This window comes from Cebus imitator, unplaced genomic scaffold (genome assembly GCF_001604975.1).
Source record: "Cebus imitator isolate Cc_AM_T3 unplaced genomic scaffold, Cebus_imitator-1.0 Scaffold505, whole genome shotgun sequence".
In the NCBI taxonomy this organism is placed as follows: Eukaryota; Metazoa; Chordata; class Mammalia; order Primates; family Cebidae; genus Cebus; species Cebus imitator.
In genome coordinates this window covers 1,342,684-1,359,436 of record NW_016107820.1, presented here as the reverse complement: position 1 = coordinate 1,359,436, position 16,753 = coordinate 1,342,684, and the positions used below count along the sequence as shown (strand labels likewise).

The following is a 16,753-nucleotide window of genomic DNA, read 5'->3' as shown; positions in this document are numbered from 1 at the left end:
AAGAAAGAGAGACCACACGATACAGGAAAAAATTACTGGAATCTCAGGAGATCTGGATTCTTGCCCTGGCCCTGCCATAGAATTGCTGTGTGCCCTTGAGCATATCCCTTCTCCTTGTTCAGTCTTACTTTTCTTGACTTCAAGAAAAGGTTGGATTCAATGATTTCCAATCATGTCCAGAAGTCACAAGAGAAACCAAATCATCTCTCTTTACCACATAAATCTTGCAAAGCCCTTTTTACTTTATCACACTGAAGTGTCACTGGGGGCTTTTCCCCTTACTATTCTCTATTTATTTTAAATACTGAGTGATGGAGGAAAGAAGAGCTAGGATAAGTGTCTGCTTTCAATTGTTACTGTTCTCACACTCGGCTCTAAGGTCTGACATATTCTGATGGGCATGTCTGCACACCACACTGTGCTCATTAAATGAGAAAATGAAAACCTGCCTAAGAAGTTGTGACTGTGGCTAAGAGAGGGCTGATACAGGCTCTCTCACTTCAGTCTGCTCTCCAGCACTGACTTAGCTCTCATCACTGCTTAAGGTTTCCCTTCCTGCTCTTGGTGTGTACCTACTTGCAGATCTTCCACTTTTCTACACATTTCCATGGCACATGCAAATGAACATGCACACACAAGCGCACGCATCTCACCGCTTCCGCCACTACCACCTCGGTCCAACCCACCATTCTTTCACCTGTAAGCCACGCCTGCCATGCTGTTCATTGAACTTGTCAGGCATGCTCCCTCCTGCTTCAGAGGCAGCTGCCACCCCTCTGCTTGGAGGAAACTCCTACAGTATTGCTATGGCTTGCTCTACCATCATCCTTCTCTGATGTCCTTACCCAAGATTCAGCATGGTACCCTTGCTCCCTCCCCTATCCTCAACAGCCTTTTCGGCCTGCCTTCCTTGTTTCAGTTTTCTCCATGACACTTCCCATCACCTAGTATGTCACATGTTCATTGTTACCTTTCTCCTTCAACAGAATATGACCTCAATGAGGTCAGTTTTTTTTTTTTAAATCTATTTCACTCTGTGCCATACCACACCATCTAGAACAGTGTCTGGTATATAATATGTTCTCTATAAATACCAGTTGAATAAATTAATGACTTGCTTCCATGCTTTATTTAGTATCTACTACACATAAAGAGCTCTGGAAGGTAGAAGGGGAACAGCATATATAACACAAGGATAGGGGATATGTCTACAAAGGGGCTGGCAGAGTGTCTCACACAAGGTAGGTACTCAATAAATATTTGGTGAATGATAGGATAAATGGCTACTTATGGCAAAAGAGCAAACAGTCTAATACAGGAGCAAAATACATTCTTTTCTGGCAATCTAGGGTTAGTGGCAAAACTGGGGTGCTAACCAAGTATTGTGGGAATTCTAGAAGCAGGATCACCATGCTTTCTAACTTAAAAAGGTCACAGTTGCAACAATAATCATGCTAACAGCAGCTGCAGCAGCCATCATTTGTTGCACATTCTCTGTGTGCCAAGCATAGTTCGGGACTTCACCAATATTCTGTCTAAGCCTCACCACAACTCTGCAGGGCAAGTTCTGCTGCCACTGCTTCTGGCCTCAGAGAAGTTCAGCTCTGTCCTGAGGGCCACAGAGCCTAAACAGCTGAAAAGCCAGGATCTGATAGCAGGTCCATTTTCCTCCAAAGCCCATTCTCTTCCTTCTCTTTCCATTACACCGTGTTGCCTCAAAGTCCTGCCATCCATGTGACTAAAGATTTCACTTGATATGAGTGTCTACTTCTCTCCTCATCTTTGCATCCACAATGGTTTGTTTTCCTCCTCTCTCCAGGTTCATAGATGTCTCATCTATGTTTATATAGGAACAGCCCTCTGTAAGCTTAAAGAGAAGGTTTTTCTTGATCTGGACTCACTATAACCTCCGCCTCCTGGGTTCAAGCAATTCTCCTGCCTCAGCCTCCTGAGTAGCTGGGACTATAGCCGCGTGCCACCATGCCAAGCTAATTTTTGTTTTTTAGTAGAGACGGGGTTTCACCATGTTGGCCAGGATGGTCTCTATCTCTTGACTTCGTGATATGCCTGCCTCGGCCTCCCAAAGTGCTGGGATTACAGGCGTGAGTCACCGCGCCCGGCCACTAGCTCTTTTCATACAGACTCCACATCTACCTGCTTACTAAAAAAGCTCATCTGAAAGCCTCAAATGGTCTTCTTCCAAAATTCTATAGCTTTCCTGGTTGCCTTGTTTTCCAGAAAGAGTCTTGCTCTGTCAACAAGTCTGGAGCACAGTGACAGGATCACAGCTCACTGCAGCCTCAACATCCCAAGCTCAAGAGATCCTCCCACCTCAACCTCCCTAGTAGCTAGGACTACAGGCATGTACCACGACAGCCTTCTGTTTTTTTTATTAACTCTTGATGACATTTGAAATTGTTGCTCAGACTTTTAAAACTCTCAACAATTTGGATTCCAGAACCCTTTATCAAGAGTCAGCAAATCTGGCCCATCTTCTATTTCTGTATGGCCTGTGAGCTAAGAGTAGTTTGCAAAAGATGAACATTTGCAATTGATTTGTTGAGAGGGAAAACTAACTTTGAACCCCAATTAAGCAAAATGTTATAAAAAAGATTTACATTCTTCTTACCAATAGACTTGTACATCAAAATTTATATTATTATATTTTGAATCTAATCAGGAAAAATTTTGTGAAATCTTGTTTTCTCTCATATTTTTCTAAATAGTAGCCTTGGTTTTGCCTCTTGGTACAAAGCCCAAAATATGTAGTGTCTGGTGCTTTAAAGAAAAAGTTTGCTGGCCCCTGCTGTAAACCCAGGTTTTTCTGCTCCTTCGTCCAATTGCTTCTTTGCACTTTCTTTCCCCAGCTTCCTTGGAAGCAGTTCCTGAATGTCTGTTCTCAACTCTCTGCTCATTTCTCCATATAATTTCCTGCAGAGGCTTTAACCACTTCTGGGCAACTGACTTCCCCAATTGCTAGCCAGCCTCCGAGAGTTTGAAGTCAGAGGATGCTGCTAGAAGGTGCTATGAGAGGCCCTCCAGGGGCACACTACCCTCATTCACAGAGAGACCAGGCCATAATCTTGCTTTCAAACAAAAAGCAAGCCCTTCCTGGCTACGCAGGGAGGCCCCAGATCCTTCTCCTAGGCTTCCACAGCACCTTGTTCATATCTGTCACCTCCTTCCACTGGGCTGAGTGCTTCCGGAGTGCAGGGACCACATCAAATTCAGCCTTCTGTCCCCAGCCTCTCATGCTGCAGATACACTCACAGCATTTGCTGAATGAATGGGACATAACCCCTGAGTGACTGTTTTGAGTTGCCTCACTCAAAAGCTCTGTGGCCTACCTAAGGGAATGTGCTTTCTTTATGCAGAAGCTACTAAAAAATCATTTCAGGAGGCTTTTCATGCGACTTCACAGCTTAGGATGTGTTTGAGTTCTTTCGTTTCAGAATTTTTTTTAAAAAGCATTTTTTTTTTCCAGTGATCCTTTACTAGCTGCTTACCTGCCCTTGCCCTTGCTTTACTCTGTGCTCAGAGAAAACAGCTTTCTCTGGGTTTTTATTTTCTGAACTTATTTTTTCTCTTAAGAGAGAAGCACTCTTTCCCTTTTGTTCGTCAATATAAGAGTAAGACCTAATTCAACTTTTTAAACAGTGCTTCCTTTCAATGCAATAATTGAGTTAATGTGTAGTTTTCAATGGAGCTGTTCCCTTGCACTGAAGGTTTTTATGATCTCAAGGTGGAGTTCATTGTCCCATTGCTTTTGGAGTATGTTTTGTAGATATTTACGAAGTGGCAGTAGAGACTGTTTCATTCTTGAAGAAATTCTTTTGATCAGAGATCAGCAATTTTGAAATGATGAAAAACTGAGAAAGCAGCTTGGAGTTGTAAAATGGCCTATGTGCACAGTCATCTACTTCCCCTTACCATTACTAGGGGGCGTTGGCTTGGGCTGGTGAGGGGGGATTGAGAAACAGAGGAGAAATGATGCTCAGGAAAGTTATCTAACTTCATGGCTGAGACAGAGCTGGGATTCAAACTCACTCTCCATAAGAGACATCTCTTCAGTGGGCTTTGGAGGGCACTGGGTCCAAACCCTTAATTTTAGTGATAAAGCACAAGCCCAGATAGAGGCAAGGACCCTCTTAGCTTACCCTGTAAGCCAAGGGCAACTTCAGCAACAGGTCGACGATTTTGGTGACCCTACCCCACTGCTGTGAAGACTGAGCTGTCCCAAGCAGATATAACTCTAAATAAGGCCTAGGCACAGGTGAGTTCCCTGAGTCTCCAATCAGCATTATAGTAGATGCTTTTCTATCTTAGGTCAGGGCATTTTAGTATTAATATAAAAATTATCATGAAGCCTTGGATAATTGCCTGACCAAGTGCCTTCACATTTTCAGCACTATTATGCCTTTGGTTTTATTAAACAGCACTTACCATATATGAATGAATATTTCATTGGTCTTTCATTATTGAGTGAATCACTGACAAATCACTGCAGTGGAGTTAACTTTTTCCTGTCTCCTAAAATGGCATGGTGCTTGCCATCTTATTAGCAAACATTTTTATGACTATAATTTGGCTTAAAGATCAAATAGTGAAATAACTCTGAACCACATCTTTTTAATGGCTAGAATTTTGTATGCACAAAAATGACTGTAGTTTTAGAATTGACCTTCACTCCTGAGTTGTCAATGCAAAATATTTGGGGTCTACTGAATCACTCATTGTCATGAAAAATCAATTTTCATAAAATACTTACTTTCCATTGCCTACCCATGGAGATGGTATCTGTGCGACTTTTGAAGCATTTTGCTAAAAGAGAGAGAGAAAGGGAAATAAGGACATCTATTTTGTGTTTTATTAATTCAGAAACAGATGGAAGTGTGATTTAGAGTACATTAATATTGATTGCAGCATTTCGGGATGCAGAGCGGGGATGTATGTGCACGTCAGCACACCACGACGCATACTCGATGAAAATAGCTGGTTAGGATAATTAGTGGGCTCCAATCAGGACCATGAAAGTCACTTGATGAAAGATCTTATATACTAAAAGGCCCAGTGAAATCAGACTCAGTTCTCCAAGAAGTGGTTTAATTATCATCATCTGAAATTTATTCTGCAAAACAAGCTCTTCGGAGTAGAAGTAAGCTTTTCACCTTTAGCTCCAGTTGCAAACTTTTTCCCTGGGATGCAGAGTGAGCTGTAATTTCTAATAATCCAAGAATGTGTCAGAGCCAAGCAGCATTTTCATTTGTTTGTTTGTTTTCAGGAATCACCTTGATTTGCTATATTTATTTAACAAAGTGACTGGTCTGCGTTGCAATCAAATGCTAAGCAGGCTTTTGTTCCTCCGATGGAACTGGGCTGGTTTAAAGGATGGGTCTCCTTTTATTTTCATGGCCACGCACTTGTGGATCAGAGGGGAAACCTGACATTCAGCATTACCATTAGAGGACAGGCATCAGGCTCATTGTAATGGCCTCCCAAAGTTGAAGGTTAAGCAGCATAGATGGCCACAACTCATGTGGCACTGTGCCTGACTCAGACCTGCTCTCAGCAGTTACAGCCCCAATGATGCTCATCTTCTGCCTCTTTGCTGCCAGCCCAGCCCCCTTTGCAAAAGGAGTGTCAGGGAAAGAGTCAGCATTTTCAGGAGTACAATGAAAATGGAATATTTCTCTGGAGCTTTGCAGACCCACACCTAAGATGCATTCTGCAGATTCCAGTTTTTAACCTCAACAAAGCTCAAAACACTCCTAGATAAATGAATTATTTAATTTTTGTTTGGAGTTTTGCAATACCCTACAAACTATATAGGACAGGCCAAAGAGGGCAAACATTACAGCAGTGTCTCTCGAAGTGTGATCAGCAGAACAGCAGCAGCCGTGTCACCTGGAAACTTATTAGCAATATGAATTCTTGGGCCCTGCCTCAGACCTACAGAATGAGATACCCGGGGCCTGGTGCACAGGACTCTTGTTTCACAAGGCTTCTGGGGGATTCTGATGCCCACTGAAGTTCAAGAAAGAACTTTCTAAAGCAGAGGTTGAGAGCGTAGACATATGGAGGGAAGAGGGCCTGTTGTAGATGACCCCTTTTTACCCACATGAATACTAGCTGTATGGGATTATGGCCACACCACATAATAGCTGGGGAACTTGCTCTTTTTCCCAACCATGCCACAGGGTCTTCATAAAGCTATGCACTTAAACTCACTGCATGTTTCATGTAAGGCCATAATTTCGCTCATTTCAAACAACTACTCTGGTGTGATTTAGCCATGAAGTCTCACGTACTTGGCAAAAAAAGAAAAAAATAATGTCCTTTTCTTTTTAGACCTGCGCAAGAGAAGAACATTGAGTCTCACTAACTTTAAATCATGACTAGTGTTAGAGGGTACAGTGACCAGGCTTAGTATGAGGCTGCTGCTTGAAATTTTTACCTGGACTCATTCTCAAATTTTAGCATTGCATTTTGTGGTTGCCTATCTTTTTTGTGCTTGCAAGTTAAAAGCCCCAGCTCCCTACGATATGGCCCTGTTTGTTTTGGTGATCAAAGCAATCAGTTCTTTAAATTACAACTACTGCACTCCAAGACTCCCCACGGCCAAAGGCCTTCTAGGGGTGTGGGTGTCCACACAGAGCCAGGGTGGCCACAGTGACTTCTCTCACTTCTGAGAGATTCCTAGGCTGACCTATCATTTAACAAAAGACTGGACATACCTACAGCCACAAGCTGTGCCCACATCACGGAGCAGCACAAAAGGTGACATACTCCTCACTGCAACCAGAAGGCTGCCAAGGGTCATTTGCTAAGTCTGGAAAATAAGGGATTGCACTATCATGCCTTCTCTCCCTGGAATCAAATCAGACATAAACTCCTTGCTGAGCCCTTAAGGAGGGGTAAGAGGGCCCTGGCCAGTAGGGAGGAGAGAGGTTAAGCCTTTGGCAGGATTTGACATTTGATAACATGCATGTCATGTCTTATTAGTGATTTTATCGTCTTGTACCTATAAATTATATAAAATAAAGATTACCTTAAAATATTCCATCAGTGATCTGGAGTACTTCATAGCGTGGTCCTTCTTCAGCTTAAACATCCTCAAATAGAGGAGTGATAAACATCGGTAGCTGTGGTGATAAGGAAAGTCTTCTGTTAATGCCAGCGCTTAATGAAATTTATAAACTGTTAAGAAGAATGCTGATTCACAATTTACAGTTACTCTCCTATGGTTAGATTGAGAAACATGAGTAAATAAATTCTAAAAAGAGAAGGGGCAAGCATGAAAATCCCATTTTCATAAGGGTATAAATTAGGAGAGTAAATGTTTAGTCAGCGACTGAAGAAATCTATTAGTTATCCTTTAATACTTTAATGGAAAACAAGAGTAATGATCTGGGGTAAGCAGCTTAAGTTGATTTAGAGTTTTCAAATCCTTCTATGACATTTCAGCACTTTCCTTGTGGCCTCCACAGGACTCACCATAGTACTGCTAGCTTTTTGTCCCCATCTGAAGCCAAGGGACTTGAAAAGTTCTTCAGCCTCATCGCATACCTTTGAAGAGAAGGAAAAGCTGAAGTGGAATCTGTATTATGCCTCAGAAATGTCCAAAGTCATTGGTATTCTGATTGCCTGAATGAGTTATTCCCACATTTGCTCTGGGCAACAAGACTGACTGGTGCATGCGGGCGAAAGCATGCTTTCCCGAAATATACACAAAATGGGGATCAAAGCGTCATAAGAGGACTCATGTGAAATACAGAGTTGATCTCTGGAGAAGGCAGTGTAATCATGAGCCTTAGGGCAATGCTGTGCAATTACTGTGAGCTTGTGTGTGTGTGTGTGTGCGTGTGTGTATCTAAATGCTGATAAAATACTGTTTCTAGGAAAACTATAGCTAAACAACATTATTGGTTTTCAATGAGAGGTGGACAAGAATGTCAGTTTCAGTTCAGTTTATGACAGATTAGGTAAATAATATACAACTATGTCTGACATGAGCACAGCAAGACCTCAATCATACAGTTAAAAGGTCTTTTCTAATGGCTCAGGTTTTGAATATATTTCTATTGAAAGTGGTTTAGTTTTTTTAGAAGGAAGGTTGATTTCACAGCATTTTAAGGTCTAAGCACCCTTAATTTATGATGTCTGTATATTTTGTCTTTCTATTCTCCTTAATTGTTACTGTTCTGCACTGGGGTGATAAAAGGTTGAGTAGTTCCCACTTTTTTTTTTTTTTCTTCTAGCCAAGTACATTCCATTCAGGGCATTTAGACTCTTGAAAATCAATTCATTGCATAAAATCATTGTCTGAGCTTTAATGCAGTTTCACAGGTACTTGTTGTAGAATAAGTAATGGAGTTCAGCGTGCCAGAAGGAAGTTGAAAGTTCTCATTTATAAGAAGGCAATGGAAAGCCTGCAGAGCCCCTGAGCTGGCATGCTTGATTCCTCGGTTACAGCAGCCTTCCCCAGCAGAACACTAGGGAGCCTAGGCTCACCCTCTGAGACTTGCCCTCCTCAGCATTGTAGCCACCTTGCTTTCCTGGTTATTGCTCCAGTTCTGTTGAGTGAACATTTTCCAGGAAAGGCACCTGTATATTTAATGTGGGTCCTTTCTTTTGTTGCAATATTAAGCAAAGGGATTTTTATTATGTAATAAATCTAACTTTCTTTGACAGTTGGATCACTGAAATGTCAAGTCATTGTGATGCCCCACTTGTTTTCACAAATACATTTCTATTGCAGATTCCCAGAGTTCAGAGCAACTATAATTATTTGAATGAAGAAAATGGGGCTCTCTCTCTGTAGCCAGCATACTGTTGGGGAGAGAGTAATAAAAATCTCTTCAACATAATATTGCACTACTAAAAACTATGTTTATATTACAGTCACCCTCTAATTGCAACCACATTTGAAGTGACTTGATAGTGGAGTTTCGATTGCTTAAATGGACCAGAAGACCTAGTTGCTTTAACTCATTTTAGTCCCAACTGAAATTCCTCTCATTAAAAAATATTATACACACATGTAATTTACAGAAAGTATAAAAAATTTAAAAATTGAGAAGACATAAATGAGTACATGCAAAAAATGGTGAAGCTGGAAACAAAACAAAATAAAACTGATGAAATCTGAATGATGTCTGTGGAGTATATCAATGTCAATGTTCAGGCTGTGATACTGTACTATAGTTAAGCAAGATGTTCCCATTGGGGGAGACTGGGTGAAGGGCATACAGAAACTCTCTGTATTAGTTCTTACAACTGCATGTGCATCTACAATTACCTCAAAATAAAGTCTAAGAACAGTAACTTTAAAGTGAATGCCCATAAATTCTCCATTGACTTTCAGGTTTCAATGAAATAAACTTCTATGAGAGTAAAATATCATATAATAAAACATAAATCATGCTTTTTCCCCAAATAACTTTTTTGTGAATAATTAAGGAAAAATACTTAATGATTCACATTGCACTTTTGCCATAAAATAAAATTTGTATTTTACTTTTATATTTTTAAGACAGCATGTGTTTTCTTAAAAGAAAATAAGAAAGAATATGTAGAAACGGAAAACACTCATAATCTCACTCACCTATTACAGGTGGGATCTCATTTCCCTTCCAGTTTGATTTGGATGCATATACAAACTTTTCATGATCATAATTGTAATGCGCAGATTATTCTCCAGCTTGATTTTATTTTAACATCATATTATAAATACATTTTTTGCGGCTGCATAGTCTCTGTCATTGTTGTATTTCAATGGCTGCAAAGTATTCTGTTGAGTGTCCTACTATGTAATTACTTTTTTTTTTTATTATTTGGTGTGCTTCCAATTGTGTGCTATTATATATAATGTCAAATTGAACATCATACTGATTACTTGTTCTAGTCTTTACAGTTGTTTTCATCAGGAGAGAAAACTCAGAGTTTTACAAGTTAAGGTACTGGATCAAAAGATATGAATACTCATTTGTATGGCTTTTCCTACACAATGCCAAATTGCCCTCAATTTACAATAATCAATTTCTATTCCCGTCAGCTGCATAGGAGAGGTCTAGCTCACTGTCAGGCATTTTTTTTGCTGTAGTTCTTTTTTTTTTTTTTTTTGAGACGGACTTTCGCTCTTGTTACCCAGGCTGGAGTGCAGTGGTACGATCTCAGCTCACTGCAACCTCTGCCTCCTGGGTTCAGGCAATTCTCCTGCCTCAGCCTCCCGAGTAGCTGGGACTACAGGCGTGTGCCACCATGCCCAGCTAATTTTTGTATTTTTAGTAGAGATGGGGTTTCACCATGTTAACCAAGATGGTCTCGATCTCTTGACCTTGTGATCCACCCGCCTCGGCCTCCCAAAGTGCTGGGATTATAGGCGTGAGCCACCGTGCCCAGCCTTTGCTGTAGTTCTTAATGCTAGGTATTAACATTGTTACATTTTCTTGTTAATTTAAAAAGTGCCTTGTTTTAATTTGCATTTTTGAATGAATGCAGACCATGAATTATCCCAGTGTTTGTTCACTAATGTTTCCCCTCAATTCTGAATCCTTACAATTTTTGCCAGTATGTTCATCTTGTGTATCTTTGAAAATCACAGGTAGTTTTGACTAGACACTAAGCAATCAATTTCTTCTTGAAAGCTACAGAGTGATAGTGGTGCCTTCCACAGTATGTAAAGTAAGTCAAGGAGAAATGCTTCACACTTTTTTTGGTGCCCACATTTCAGAGCAGTGCAAAGAGAAAGCTGGCTGATTGACTCAGCAGGCAAGGCTAAAGCTGCTCCTATAATCACCCTACTTTTGTGGTTCTAAGTAAACTTCTGATTCTATGTGAGGAGAGTTGCTTTTTTTTTTTTTTAAATAGTTCTCTTCTTTTTATCTTTTGGAATGTGTCACTGGGAAAATACACGCACTAAATCTGTCCAACGTTTTTCTGAAGATTTAGGTACAAATATCCTCAGATTTGTAACAGTTAATGCAAACACAAGCAAGACAGTATAAACCAGTCCTGGCATTATTGATTAATCAAGCCAGATGGGACTGGACATAAGGACATTTTAGGTAAAAAACTGCTTACTTAATCAATCAAAAGTGATTATTTAGTTCATCTAGTGAACGATGGTGCCTATCCACCATTCAAGGGTGGATTAAATTATTGTACAAATATCTGCAAATTACTGGATAACATCAGAATGGATTATTTCTTCTTCTACCTCTTATTCCTCTTCTTCTATGAATTTTTTGATAACCCAGAAATTCTACACCACCAAGATCAACAGCCAGAAAATTTCATTTAAAATGTAAATGCAACCAATAATGTGTGCAGTTAATTTCCCCTCTCCTATTCTCATTGTCTCATCTGTACCACCAGCCCCTACTACCACCTCATCTATTTTCCTAATTCCAGATGCATGGAAAGTCTACTCCACACCTGCAGCCTTAAACACCAACTTTGAGTTGGAACAGTGCCCCCTCCGTTTTTAATAACCAAGATAAAAATTCTTAGACAACATGGTTTGTAATAGAAATCCTGAGAGCACCATTTTTTTGAATTATAAAACTGCACCTTTGAAAAGACAAGTTGATACTAAATGGTAAAATGATTATACTTACTTCTACCCACTACATTTCCATTTTAATGTTACGAATACCGCAAATTATAACACTCACATTATAAATTCTGAAGGGGATAATTTATAAAATCAGTGTCTATCAATTATAAATTTTTCATGATATTAATAAAATGGCAAGAACTAATTATGATGACTTCTAAGAAGATGCCTTGGACAAATTATTAATAAGAAAAAATGATATATATTCTAAAACACAGTTTCTAATTCTAGCTGAAATCAGTGTAGGAAGATGATTGCAGAAAGGCCATTCACCTGAGGAGCTCCACAGTCTCAGAGTACATGGTGTATGGCGACTTTGCTTCCAGAGGGTCGCGTTCCATGGCATTGCCACATTCAGTGAAGGAGAGGGCGGCGTCAGCGTAATTCACAGCTTTGCCAAATTTCTCGAACTGAAACAGGAAGATGACTCGTGAAGATGATACTCTGTTTTCTCCTTCATATAAAAGAGTGGTTTGCAACTGGGGGGTAGTTTTGCCCCCTTCCCACAGGGAACATTTGGAATGTCTGGAGACACTTTTAGTTGTCACCCCTGGGGAGAAGGGACATCTGGTGAACAGGGGCCAGAAATGCTTCTAAACTTCCTGCTATGCCCAAAACAGCTCCCACAATGGAGAATGAGCTGGCCCAAAATGTCAGCAGTGCCCAGGCTAAGAAACCCAGATCTAGAAGACAACATATGAATTGGTATTAACAATGAAGTTACTGGCTAATTGTTCTGTCATCATGACACCAAGGCTAGTTGAGAGGAGAAAAACGCAGGCAGGGTATCATATGTGGTTTGTGGCACTGTTGTTGCTGTTATCATTATTTTTTTGGTGGACCTGAATAAAAATCATTGCCTCAAGTAGTTTCTATTCACTAAATTTACTAACTGTCTGGTCATTGTAGTGTCCTATAGACAGTAGTTGCAACTAAGGGCTGCTTTTTATAAGCTTCATGGACAATGAACACATACATTTTTGCTTTAGAACTCTTCGTGAGCACATCAACCTCACCCTCAGGAGAGGATTAACAAATTGATGATATTGTCATGAAAAGCGGGAAGCTGTAGTATGACTGTTGACAATAATCACATCACTTTTATTGTAAATGATGGTTTGAAATAATGTGTCAAAAAGCCAAAGAATATAGTACCACTAAATGTTTTAGTTTAGCAAAATTTTATTGCCAAGATTTTAGCCCTGATAATGGTCACAATTAAACTGACTTAGACATACTGATTTCTTTTTTATGTGTAATGAATATTATATATGACACTTTTATAGTGAGTATTTTATAACAGGATTTAACATTTTCAATTTTTGATAGCAGGATGTAAGAATTCCACTAATATGGCATTTTATGTAAAAGAACGAATATAATGCAGATTTAGCTATTTTAATTTTCTCATATACCTTTTATCAAAATATTTTCTATGCAACTGTGAAAGTTTCAATTCTCTAAATGGCAGAGTGGATGTCTCTAGCAAAGGATTAAGTACAACTATAAAATGATTAGTTATAGGTCCTGCAGAATATTCTAAATGACTTTTTACAATAAATGTTCTTTAGCTTTTACGAACTGCAGGAATTCTGTCGGTTTCTTTCTGTAAGCTACTGTGGAGAAATACCAGTTTCAATCAAATTCAAATTGACTTCATGAAGCCCTGTGTACATATATGCAAACTAGGTCCTTTCTCTTTTGCCTTGCAAGATAATTTCCTTAGGTCATCTGGCTCCACTGGCTTTCGCATTTGGAAATTCATCTTAGATCCTGATTTCTGAAAGTGGCTTTTCATTCATAAGCCTATAGCTGGAAAGATCTGGAAAGATCACCTAGCCTAAACCCCTTTTTCCCTAGGAGTAGCTGATATCCAGACAAAAAATTACATGGCCATAGTGACAATTAATAGCCAAGTTATGCCCCACCCCTGGGCTTATTTCCCTATCCATAAAATGAGTGGCTTAAACTACAAGGGTGCTTCCCAGGCTAATATAGGCATAAGCCTAGCAAAAATATCATTCCTCTAAGTGTTTCTCAACCTTTTTTTCAATACCACCCGCCCCAACTAAGGAAATTTTAAGATACAGTCAGCCCTGTGTATCTGGGGTTCTGCATCCATGGATTTAACCAACCTTAAATCAAAAATATTCAGAAAAAAATGAATGGCTGCATCTGCACTGACCACATACAGACTTTTTCTTGTCATTATTCCCTAAACAATACAGTATAACAACTCTTAACATAGCATTACATTCTACTAGATACTATAAGTAACCTAAAGATGATTTAATGCATATTAGAGGATGTGAACAGGTTATATGCAAATGGCCATTTTTTATCAGAGACTTGAGCATCTGAGGAGTTTGGTATTTGAGGGGGTCCTGGAACCAATCCTCTATGGATACAGAGGGATCACTGTAATTTTTCATGTACCTCCAATGAAATTTTAATACAAAAAATATACTTATCCTCTCTTTATGCCCTGTGGCCCTTTGGAGGGTAACACCCCATTGCAATAACTAAGACCTTTTCATCCCCTCTCTGAAACCAATTTTTGCCCCCATATGGGCAGTATCTCCCGAACTGAGAGTGCATCCTCTAAATGGATTAGGCCAAATGTGATCTCTTGGAAGACATACATATAAACACAACCTTGGAATGTAGAGTGATGTTAGTTAATAATCATATGTCTATATGTTTATGGCACTGAGCATTCTCAGTTCTTCAAGCATTTCATCTACGTGGTTTCATACGTACATCCCAGTCTTCATCAGCTCATGTAACAGCTTGTCAAAGGAAGATGTGCATACTCTCTAACCCCAGTTTTGACAGAGGGAAAACCCTAGGAGCACTGGAGTGCTCTGTAGTGCCACAGAGTTGAAGGCATTTAGAGAACACCTTCGGTCTTTGAGGCAGCAGCGTTGGCATCCAATACCTTTCAAATCTCTCATCGCCCATATAATGGTCACAGGCACAGTTGTCCTGGCATCTCCAATGGAGCTAGCACCCAGACTGCCTTGTCACTTTTGTTTGCAGGAGCAGGGGAAAATTGTTTCTAAGGAACAATTTACACCACAGAAAGGTTAGCTGCAGACGCTAAGCAATTTGTGACCCAGGGGGGAAATGACAGAAAGCAGAGAAAAGACAGATGTAAGAACCATGGACAGTTGATGTTGGCCACACAGTAGTCATGGTATTTCATCACAGTATTCCCAATATTAAACACTACTGGGACAACTAAGTCCTAGCTGGACACAATGCAACGTTTGAGGATGCTATTTTTTTTAACCCAATGGGGTTTAGTCAAGGTGAGAAGCCTGGATTAGGCACTCCCTAGGACAGTGGTTCTCAAATAGCTGCACTTGGGAATCTCCTGGGGAGCTTTAATACTCATTCCTGGGTCCCAGTCCCAGAAATTCTGATTTCATTGGTCTGGGGTATGGGCTAGGCATCAGAGTTATTCTAAAGCTTCCAATGTGATGTGTGGTTGAGACCCACTATTAGGAGCCTCAATCAAATCAAACAACTCAAAATATTGAGCATATCATTGATCGAGGTGGCCCAAACCCTTGGAGACAGCTGGGCAAAGTATCTTGAGAAATCCAGATGACAGCATTTCTTTTCTCTGCTTGGGGTCCCAGCTTAACTGTGGGGCTCACTCTGAAAACATGTCATCAATGCAGCAAGGAGCTGACTTTTTCCTCAGGCCTAGTTTTCCCAAAGCCAATTTTTGAGGACATATAGACTCTCCCATTCCCACGTGAGTTCTGGTTTACTGGACCCAAAGAGAGCATCCTTTCCAGGGAAGTTTTAGAAGTCATTTCAAATTCACTTGAAAGATATGACATTAGCCTCTGAAGTTGGGGTAAGGGGAAGAACAGTGGGAAAACAAATGACAAGCTAACACAGCCCTGAGAACTTTGGGAATTACAGAGCTAAGTAATTCACCAGTTCCAACCTCCCTATGCCAGGGCAGCAATGTGTTGCCAGGCAGGTTTGGGCTGTGCTACCGAAAACCTGTTTGGAAAACTGCTTTCTTTGTTTTCTTTTGAAACATAAATCCTTAGTGGAAACAAAGCGATGAAAAAAAGGAAACCTACCAGTGCATCAGCTTTGTGCTTCAGCTTCTTAGCCTCTTGCATGTAATAATCAGCATTGTGAACCCTAAATAAACAAAACGAGGTCTTTCAGAAACAAGTGCTTCATCTTTTCATTAAAAGACTGAATCATCAAACCTTTTCTGCTATAAATTTATTCCCATATAATGCCTTGAAAAAGGCAGACTAATGCTGCCATTCATATCATAGCCAACCTTGAATTAATACTATAAATGAAATCTGAAGTACATAATGGCCCATTAGGATAAATAACTACATCCTCCAACCCCAACCATTACAGTTGTCCAAATAGATCAAACAAAACCTGGCTATAAATCATGTGTTGGTTATATGTGAGGACATGGATAGGAAAGGATAAAACAATCTGCATTTGCACCTGCTTTGGAACAGTAACAATGCTGCATGATTAAAATGGGCCCAAAACATTTCTTGGTGGGGACAGTGTATGCAGCAGGGAGAGGGGTATACTTTTAAGGGTATAGGAGCTGATGCTGAGGTCTTATTTAGGGAGACATATACATAGCACTAGAAAAGCCATGCCGCCCCCACCCCCATTCACTACTCCAAACTGTCCACGATAATCAGGAACAACGTACGAGTCATCAAATGTGAGCTTGGGTCTCCGGACATTAGTGCTGCTGCTGGAAAGAAGGGGCAGAGCTGCCCAGGACGTCATCTCCAGGTGACTGCTATCCATGAGGCCAGTAGTGATGGTAGAGGTGACGGTGGAAATGGTAGTGGTAGTAGTTGTGGTGGTGGCCGTGGCGGTGGCAGTAGCTGTGACAGTGGTGGTGACAATGGCAGTAGTAGTGACAGTGGCAGTGGCAATAGCAGTGTTGGTGACAGTGACGGTGGCAGAGGCTGCCTTTTTTGGAGTTTCTCCTTCCTGGGAAAAAGGAGGACAAATAGTTTCCATTAGTTCCAGCTTTTCAAAACATCTTTTCATAAATGCTTTGAATGTCAAGCACGTTAAGAAAAAAGGCAAAAAAAAAAAAAAAAAAGATTAAGAAAAGGA

General features: G+C 40.2%; 1 protein-coding gene across 6 annotated transcripts in view; it reads right to left on the bottom strand.

Annotated features, from left to right (window-relative positions):
• The window catches only part of AFF2 (AF4/FMR2 family member 2), a 501,797-nt gene that overhangs the window by 15,905 nt on the left and 469,139 nt on the right, over positions 1-16,753 (bottom strand). For all 6 annotated transcript variants that reach the window (XM_017513842.2, XM_017513841.2, XM_017513843.2 and 3 more), the window contains 6 exons: positions 16,335-16,624; positions 15,721-15,784; positions 11,891-12,027; positions 7,495-7,566; positions 7,049-7,142; positions 4,769-4,821 (listed from right to left, as the gene is read on the bottom strand). In XM_017513842.2, coding sequence (XP_017369331.1) covers positions 4,769-4,821; positions 7,049-7,142; positions 7,495-7,566; positions 11,891-12,027; positions 15,721-15,784; positions 16,335-16,624 — 710 coding nt within the window. The remainder of the gene's footprint in view (positions 1-4,768; positions 4,822-7,048; positions 7,143-7,494; positions 7,567-11,890; positions 12,028-15,720; positions 15,785-16,334; positions 16,625-16,753) is intronic.